The 8969-nt window shown below is 37.3% G+C and overlaps 2 protein-coding genes across 4 annotated transcripts; one reads left to right on the top strand and one right to left on the bottom strand.

The window, feature by feature from the left end:
- Positions 1 to 523: 523 nt before the first annotated feature.
- Positions 524 to 4093, top strand: LOC107951302 (probable pre-mRNA-splicing factor ATP-dependent RNA helicase DEAH2). 3 transcript variants are annotated; one of them, XM_041082908.1, is made up of 7 exons: positions 524 to 973; positions 1114 to 1316; positions 1417 to 2501; positions 2896 to 3021; positions 3112 to 3350; positions 3467 to 3585; positions 3704 to 4093. In XM_041082908.1, exons 1-7 carry the CDS (start codon positions 695 to 697, stop codon positions 3828 to 3830), a joined length of 2178 nt encoding a protein of 725 aa, XP_040938842.1. In that variant the 5' UTR covers positions 524 to 694; the 3' UTR covers positions 3831 to 4093. The 3 variants fall into 3 exon arrangements, with proteins under 3 accessions (XP_040938842.1, XP_040938844.1, XP_040938843.1); XM_041082910.1 differs by lacking the exons at positions 3112 to 3350; positions 3467 to 3585; positions 3704 to 4093 and having other exon boundaries at positions 532 to 973; positions 2803 to 3010; XM_041082909.1 differs by lacking the exons at positions 3112 to 3350; positions 3467 to 3585; positions 3704 to 4093 and having other exon boundaries at positions 532 to 973; positions 2795 to 3010.
- Positions 4094 to 6359: 2266 nt separating this feature from the next.
- Positions 6360 to 7967, bottom strand: LOC107952235 (pentatricopeptide repeat-containing protein At2g13600). The gene has a single exon (XM_016887504.1). It carries the CDS (start codon positions 7965 to 7967, stop codon positions 6360 to 6362), a length of 1608 nt encoding a protein of 535 aa, XP_016742993.1.
- Positions 7968 to 8969: the final 1002 nt, after the last annotated feature.

The following is an 8969-nucleotide window of genomic DNA, read 5'->3' as shown; positions in this document are numbered from 1 at the left end:
CTCCCTAAAATTATATTTTATCCTCCAATGTTATCTACTAAGTCTCATATGAATCCTTCATAACATTTTGTATGACTTTGACTATCTCTAGATTATTTGTGTGGATTGGTACCATTTTTCCTGAATAAAGAACAAACTATCTAGAATACCCTAAAACTCAATATAAAAAATAGAGCAAACCCTTAAATATTGATTAAATCCAAGATCCAATCCCCTTCTTGCTTATACATGGCCCCTCCAGTAGCGGTAACCCCCGCTGCCATATTGACAGTTTCATAAGCACCACAATAGTGAGTTTGTTGAGTTTGAGGGGTGGTTGAAGATTCTAAAAAAACAAAAAATTGCATTTTTATCCAAACAAACTGGGGTCTTCAAAAGCCCAACGTAATAAAAAATATGGAGAATTGGGCTCAACCGAAGTTGTAGGTCTGTAAGTAAATAAATCAAATACTAGGGACCAATTAGTAAATCTAGAAAGTTCTACTTCTATCTTTGCAGTCAAGCAAGCAAGTAGTGATATTTTCGTAAATATTAAAATAATTAAATATAAATAACCGAGAATCAAAATACCCTAGCCTCCCTCTTTTACCCAAACCTGATTTCCACTTCTAGGGTTTCATATTTCCCCTCTTTTTTTAATAGAGGAGCTCTTAATCAACCGACCCAATCAAATTCATAAATTGTAGAGTTTTGAATGGGTACGGAGAGAAAAAGGAAGGTGAGCTTGTTTGATGTAGTGGACGAGCCATCGGCTAAGATCGCGAAATCGAACGGTTTAGGTTTAACGGAGACGAACGCTAACAGCTCGATCAACAAGTGGAATGGACGGCCTTATTCTCAAAGGTATTACGATATTTTGGAGAAGAGGAAAACCCTCCCCGTTTGGCAACAAAAAGAAGAGTTTTTGCAAGTATTGAGGGCGAATCAAACCCTTATCTTGGTCGGTGAAACCGGTAGCGGTAAAACTACTCAGGTTAGTACTTTTTTCAGCTGTGTGTTTTTGAAAAATTGAAATTTGATTTACTATCTATGAACAATTGTTGTGGGCTTTCTGTTTTTGAGGAAAAAAATATAGGTAGTTACATTTTAGGGTTTTTTTTTGGTGTTATGCAGATTCCTCAGTTTGTATTGGACGCCGTTGATATAGAAACTCCGGATAAACGTAGGAAAATGATGATTGCTTGTACCCAGCCTCGAAGAGTGGCTGCCATGTCTGTTTCGCGTCGTGTTGCTGAAGAAATGGATGTGACTATTGGAGAGGAGGTGGGTTATAGTATTCGTTTCGAGGATTGCAGTAGTGCAAGGACTGTTTTGAAGTAAGCTTTGACTTTTACTGATTTTTATTTGGTATTAATGGTATAGAAATGGATATGAATAGGAGACGATTAAGGTTATTTTGTTTTTGTTGTATGACAGGTATTTAACAGATGGTATGCTTTTAAGGGAAGCGATGACAGATCCTCTTTTAGAAAGATATAAAGTGATTATTCTCGATGAAGCTCATGAAAGAACTTTGGCTACAGATGTGCTGTTTGGGCTTCTGAAAGAAGTTTTAAAGAATCGACCTGACCTTAAGCTTGTTGTTATGAGTGCTACACTAGAGGCTGAAAAGTTTCAGGGTTATTTTAATGGTGCACCACTTATGAAGGTTCCAGGTAGGCTTCACCCTGTGGAGATATTCTACACTCAGGAACCTGAAAGGGATTACTTGGAGGCTGCGATACGGACTGTTGTGCAGATACACATGTGTGAACCTCCTGGTGATATACTTGTTTTCCTAACTGGAGAGGAGGAGATCGAAGATGCCTGTCGCAAAATAACGAAAGAAGTAGGAAACATGGGGGATCAAGTAGGTCCTGTTAAAGTAGTGCCTCTATATTCAACTCTTCCACCAGCAATGCAGCAGAAGATTTTTGAGCCTGCTCCACCTCCCGTGAAGGAGGGTGGCCCTCCTGGAAGGAAGATTGTGGTGTCTACAAACATTGCCGAAACTTCCTTGACTATTGATGGCATTGTTTATGTTATTGACCCTGGGTTTTCTAAACAAAAAGTTTATAACCCACGAGTGCGTGTTGAGTCCTTATTGGTATCTCCTATATCAAAGGCAAGTGCACATCAAAGATCTGGACGTGCTGGAAGAACACAACCTGGGAAATGCTTCAGGCTCTACACTGAGAAGAGTTTTAATAATGATCTCCAGCCGCAGACCTATCCTGAAATATTACGTTCAAACCTTGCAAATACAGTTCTCACCTTGAAGAAACTAGGAATTGATGATCTGGTACATTTTGATTTTATGGACCCACCTGCTCCGGAGACATTGATGCGTGCATTGGAAGTGTTGAATTACTTGGGAGCATTGGATGATGAGGGTAACTTAACAAAGTTGGGTGAGATCATGAGTGAATTCCCCTTGGATCCTCAAATGTCGAAGATGCTCGTAGTTAGTTCTGAGTTCAACTGTTCAAATGAGATTCTTTCAGTTGCTGCCATGCTTTCAGGTACTTCTATTTGTTTTCTAGCATGCTTTGTGTTTCTGTTGAGTCAGGTCTTAGGAAGTTGTCCTGGGGCTATATCTTGTTTGATATCGTCCCTATCTGAAAGAGTGTTTGCACTTCGGCTAGTGCACAACACTAGGTGTTTAACTGTTTACATGCATATGCTTGTATGCATTGATACAGTTAAGCTGGAATGTGTCTTAGGTTGTCATCAGCAACTGTCTTGTCTGGGTTCCATGCCCCTGTTGGCATGCACCATAGGATTTCTAAGCAAGTGCTGATGCAGATAGTTTCAGTTTCTCAGTATTCTCTCATGAAGCAAATGGTGTCGCCTTGCCTGTATGCCTCTGCTGACCTACCATGGGCCTCTTCTGTGATAACTCAATTCTTTCTTTAGTACCCAATTGCTTTGTACGGCCTAGGGAGGCACAAAAAGCTGCAGATGAAGCAAAAGCTCGGTTTGGGCATATCGATGGTGATCATCTCACTCTTTTGAACGTGTACCATGCTTACAAACAAAACAGTAAGTACTTCATCCTTTTTCCCCCAAAAACAACACAGATTTATTTTCTGATGGCAATTACCTAAGAGTTATAATATATCAAAACTGCAGACGAGGATCAATCTTGGTGCTATGAGAATTTCATCAACCATAGAGCGCTGAAGGCTGCTGATAATGTTAGACAACAGCTCGTGCGCATTATGTCCAGGTTTAATCTCAAGCTGTGCAGCACTGATTTCAACAGCCGTGACTACTATGTCAACATTAGAAAGGCCATGCTTGCCGGGTATTTCATGCAGGTAGCTCATCTGGAGCGCACGGGGCACTACTTGACAGTTAAAGACAACCAGGTCCATATAAATAGTTCTCTGTTTCTGGATCAGGCTTTCTTTCTTGGTGAAGTTTTTTCTCATTTTGGAGGTGCATGCGTGGAATGTAACTGTGTATTGTATTATTTATTTTACAGGTGGTGCACTTGCATCCATCAAATTGCCTGGATCACAAGCCAGAGTGGGTCATCTACAACGAGTATGTCCTGACAAGCCGGAATTTTATTCGTACTGTGACAGATATTCGTGGTGAATGGTTAGTCTCTCCTTTCTTATGGTTTGTGTGGGTTCATGATACATGAATTGAGAAACCCCGAGATTAGTTTTGTTCAATAGATCGTTAATTTACATATGCACTCTTTTGATGGATACAGGTTAGTTGATATAGCACCACATTATTATGATCTCGAAAACTTCCCACAGTGTGAGGCAAAGCGAGTCCTCGAAAAGCTTTACAGAAAAAAGGAGAAGGATCGGGAGGAGAGTCGAAACAGGAGATGAAGTGCTACGACCATACAAGTTGTTTTGACATGAATTTTTCTTCAACGGTGCTATTTGGGAGTTATTACGTAGTATGTTAGTTGATAAATTGGAAGAAGCAAAAATTTCTTGTAACATCATGTGGAACTTCTTCCCCTAGCTATCTTGTATTTTGTACTAGCACTCCAAATTTGTTCTTTTAACCTTCTTTTTTAATCATTTAAGGAACACTTGAAATGATCTTTGAAGAACGAAGAAACGAGCATGATTTTGTTTCTTTTTAATACTCATTACCCTTGTGATAAATTTTCTCCTGCTGATTCCTGATCTGTGAAGGAAAACCTGATTCAATCAATTCCCAAATATGAGTTTCAATCACGCTGTATCTAAATTGATTCAAAATTTGAACAGTTTCAAGTTTTAAATGAGAAGTTATTTGTATCTGGAAATGTTATTCAAGCCTGAAGTGAATAAAATATGAAATAATTCGACTTCGTGAGGACTTAATTTGAAGAACTTAAGCTGCGAATGCGAAATAAAAGGGGGATGATTCTGAAGAATTTGATTGGATTTAAATTGATATAAGTCAAAGTCCCTAACCCAAGATTGGTTATGGATTTTTAGGCCTATTTATTGTCCTACTACTTTTTGTATGTGCATTATGAAGATTCCCACAAATAGAATGAAGAGGACTCGGCCATCTATATAGAGTGCATTTATGGAATTGGATTATGGGCATGGGAGTAAGGATCTTCCCCCAAGATGTGGTTTAAAAGTTGATCCAAGGAAAATCTTTGATTCCCTTAGTTGGGAGTACTTCCCAAAGATGTTTATTGAATGGATTTGAGGCTGTGTTTCGCATTCAAAGTTCTCAATTGCTTTGAATGGAATGGATGATTAGTTGGGTATTTCTCTGCAGGGAAAGGAGCTACCTATTCATTATTGGCATGAATGATTTATCAACCCTCTTGAACAAAGCTGGAAGATACAATTTTTTTTTTTATTTTCACCCGAGATATAAAACGTTGCAATTTACTCATATCTTCTTTGCAAACGATCTTTTGATCTTTACAAAGGGTTCTACTTCCTCGGTGTTGAAAGACAATGAAGGCTCAGCAAGGGGGGCTACAGTAAGTTGGAAAGGAAGGATTTGGGGTTGAAGATCTGATTTTATGGAATAGTGCTTGCATGCTTAGAATTTTTTGGCTAGTTTTGGTGCAAAGTGCAAACTGGTTCACTATGGGTGGCTTGGTTAGAAGCGTATGACCTAAACAGTGTTAGTTTTTGGAGCAGAGCCAACTCAAGGACATAGCTGGAGTTGGAAGAAGCTTCTCAAACTGAGAGACCTGATGCTACAAGTTGGTGTGCCTCGGGTAATTACAAGGCATGAAACAAAAGCAATCTAAGGTGCCCTGGCACAAGGCTGTATGGGGAGGACCATCCATTCCTAGGCATCTCTCTTGTTTCATGGTTGGCAGTAATACTTCCAACAAGTGTAGCTTGCCTGCAAATTATGCAACACAGAACGAGAATACAGATCATATTTTTGCCTGCTGTTCTTATGCAAGACAAGTATGTGTAATTTACAGGCTTGTATTTGATGCATAATAGATCCAGAAGAATATAATCCTTCGGCTATGGAAATCTCTAGACATTTACCAAGTTTGCTTGCTGCGTGTAAAAACCAAACAACCAAAACTTCTTCTGCTGCAATATTTTTAGGTTGTCTGAATAGCCAATAACATTCATTTTAACATACCGGTATTTCTCTTTTAGAGATAAATAGGATCTTTTGTGACAACTTGAAGATTTAGTGCATCTGAAGAAAAGATGACATTATTAAAAGGGACAACTACGAACCCTAAAAAATCTAGTCTTCATGAACCATAAAATAAACATCGAAGACTTTGTCAATAGAGAGAACACGGATCAAAACAATCCCACTATGCTGAAAAACGTTTATGCATTCCTCCTGTCTTTTTGGGTACATAATAGGATCAAAAGAATAAATGATACTAAAGAAATACAATAACTCCCTGCCCACTTGCCTCTCACATCTGCACCTTGTAATCGCAGACCATGAACCATAATCATTTTTACCGTGAAAACATCCTTCTCTAAATCATTCTATAATGTGCTTCGCCTCATTATAGCGGAAAAAATTCTCAAGATATACATATATTCCAAGTCATTGATTATAAATTATAACCAATAGATTTTAAAACATGCTTGAAGTGTGACGTAACAACCAATTTGCAACTATATGCAACGAGCCAGTGTTGAAAACATTCTTGATGTTTCATGTCACAATGGGGTTCTTGCGAAATTGAAGAACAAGGAATCAAGAACCCTTTATTCTATTCATCATTCTCATTTGTCGAGCCCTGTGATTTCGGCCATCGTAATCTGTATACCAACTCTTCACGAATCAAGACATCATTTATAAAAAAGCAGATGCCACGTCGAAACGGCTATACTAGTCAAACAGTCAGGCTAAAGATTTGCAGCTAAGAAGCATTATTGTATTAACGAGTGTCGAGGTATTTCAATTCATTTGACTTCCACCGGAGATTCAATCTGACTAAGAGCCTTCTGCTTTGCGATATTCCTCCTTTGTTTCATCTCCTTCGATGGTCTAAATTCTATTACACCACTCCGTTTCCCTGTTCCACCATGTATCTTTCTAAACGCTGCATAAACTGCAGGATAATCAGTTTTCAATTTTAAAATACCTTCTGTGGCGAATTCCGGAGGTTCCAAACCGGAGTATAAATAAAAGGCTCTAAGAAATGCACCCCAAAGAACAACATCGAACTTCAAAATCATCCCCTTGATTAATGTCTCAGCCTTACCCAACTGACCTGCTTTCCCATATATCTCCATCATACAGGCATAATGTTCCAACCCTGGTTGTATGCCGTACTTGCAGACCATTGAGTTGAAGTGTCTTTCACCTTCTTTGACCAATCCACTACCCCTGCATGCTAATAAAACGTTAAACATTGTAACCTTATTCGGGTTGATACCAGTGCTAATCATCCTATCAAATTCCTGCAACGCTCTTCTTCCAAGTCCTTGTCTTGCGTAACCTCCTATCAAGGAATTCCATGATACCAAATTCTTCTCCTGCATGGACTCGAATACACAAAATGCAGCATCGATGTTCGTACATTTTGCATACATATCGACTAGGGAAGCAGACAATACTAAATCCTGCGGTATCCCAAACTTTAGGATACATGAATGGACTTGTAGGCCGGTAATAAGGTATGAACATCCAGCACATGCATCCAAGACATTTGAAAAAGTAAACTGATTAGGCCTCGTATCAGATCTTAACATCAAAACAAACAGCTTCAACGCCTCCCGAAACCTCTCGTTTTGCACATATCCGTTGATCATCACAGTCCAAGAAACCACATTCTTCTGGTTCATCTTATTAAACATAGACCTAGCTTTATTAACCCACTTATTCCTAATGTACCCATCAATCAAAGAAGTCCAAGAAACAATATCCCTCTCTGGCATCTTATCAAATACCCTACGAGCCTGCTTAAAATACCCTACTTCCATATACCCTGAAACCAAAGCATTCCAACAAGCAACATTCTTTACCAAAATCTCATCAAACACTCTTCCCAGTCCCTCTACATCCCCCATTCGCGAGTACCATTTCATCAACACAGGCCCCACAAACATGCTCATATTAAGCCCCAAACAAACAACAAGTGCATGAACTTGCGGTACCAATACGTTGAACTTTGTTTCAGAAACCGCACTGACTAAAGTCGAGATGGTGGACTCTTTCGGTTTAAAACCAACTCTACCCATCTCTAGAAAGCCTTTATAGACTACCTCTGGGTTTTGGATCTTGTTTAAGCTCGATAAAAATGTGTTCCAAGAAGCGGGGGTTTTAAGCGACACTTCATCGAACAGTTCCTGGGCATGTTCAGTCTGGCCATTTTCAAGATTAGGCTTCATCATTGCGTTCCATGAGAAGATGTTTCCGGCAATTGGGGTTTGGTGAAAGAGCTTTTGGGGTTCGTTAAAGCGGGTTTTTTGGAGGCAATTATTGATATCGTTGTCGAGATTGATCGTCGTAAGTGTAGAAAGATGACGGGGATTTTTCCGAGGGAGGATTGGGGTTCTTATGCGCATGGCGGGCAATTACTTAGCCGACGCTTGTGGGAGACTAGCCGTTCGCTTACTTTTAGTATATTAATATTATTGGCAAAAATCATTTACTTAATATAATTTTTTTCATAACGGATAAATATCAAAATTATCCTTTTAAATTTTAATTTATTGTGTAATATTATATATAAACTTTGATTTTATGTAATTTTTTACAGAAAATTTTTATATGATTTTTAATTTTCATAAATTATTAAAAATATTATCAAATTAATATCATTTTATATTGATCTATTACATATATAAATAATTATATTAATCCAATATGAAAATAAATATATGATTTATTTATTTAAATGCATTCAGTTGAATCAAAATAAAAATTATATATATATATGAACTACAATTCAAATTTCATGTCTATAATTACACTAACTCAAAATTTATGTATCAAATTACATATTGAAATAAACTTCATGTATATATTTGATATTTATCTCATCATTTTTTTATTTGTCATAATTATTTTAAAATATTATAATTCTTTTGAAAGATTAAATATTATAAATTTTATTACATTAATTATTATATAATTTTAATATTTTAAAGTATCTATAACTAGAGGTGTTCATGGGCCAGGCCAGGTTCGGGCTGGACTCAACTAAAAATTTAGGCCCATTTATTAGGCCTGAACCGACCCAAAAAATGGGCTTAAAATTTTGCCCAAGCCCGAACTTAATAAAAATGCTAAAACTTAGGTCTGGCCTGGCCCGGCCCGGCCCGCATGTATTAATTTTTTATATTATTTTTATATAATTTTTAAATATATATAATATATAAAAATGCTAAAAACATCAAAATAAATATTTCCTAACAAATTGGAAATAATTTTTAAAAAATATGTAGACTTAAATAATACTAAGATAGATGCAACTTAACAAGTAAATGCCTCTAAAATAATAACAAAATTAACAAATGCCTTTAAAATAAAAACAAAATTAACAATAAAGTAAGTTTTATACAATG

The sequence above is a fragment of the Gossypium hirsutum genome, chromosome A12 (assembly GCF_007990345.1).
Source record: "Gossypium hirsutum isolate 1008001.06 chromosome A12, Gossypium_hirsutum_v2.1, whole genome shotgun sequence".
In the NCBI taxonomy this organism is placed as follows: Eukaryota; Viridiplantae; Streptophyta; class Magnoliopsida; order Malvales; family Malvaceae; genus Gossypium; species Gossypium hirsutum.
Note: the sequence above shows the minus strand (reverse complement) of the source record. Positions and strands in the feature narration are given on the sequence as shown.

What these genes read in the sequence shown, in the direction of transcription:
- LOC107952235 (XM_016887504.1), bottom strand. Translation starts at nt 7,967, where the DNA reads ATGCGCATAAGAACCCCAATCCTCCCTCGGAAAAATCCCCGTCATCTT.
- LOC107951302 (XM_041082908.1), top strand. Translation starts at nt 695, where the DNA reads ATGGGTACGGAGAGAAAAAGGAAGGTGAGCTTGTTTGATGTAGTGGAC. An exon ending in AGTGCAAGGACTGTTTTGAA is followed by an intron (nt 1,317 to 1,416) that starts GTAAGCTTTGAC and finishes GTTGTATGACAG; the next exon opens with GTATTTAACAGATGGTATGC. An exon ending in AGTTGCTGCCATGCTTTCAG is followed by an intron (nt 2,502 to 2,895) that starts GTACTTCTATTT and finishes TTCTTTCTTTAG; the next exon opens with TACCCAATTGCTTTGTACGG.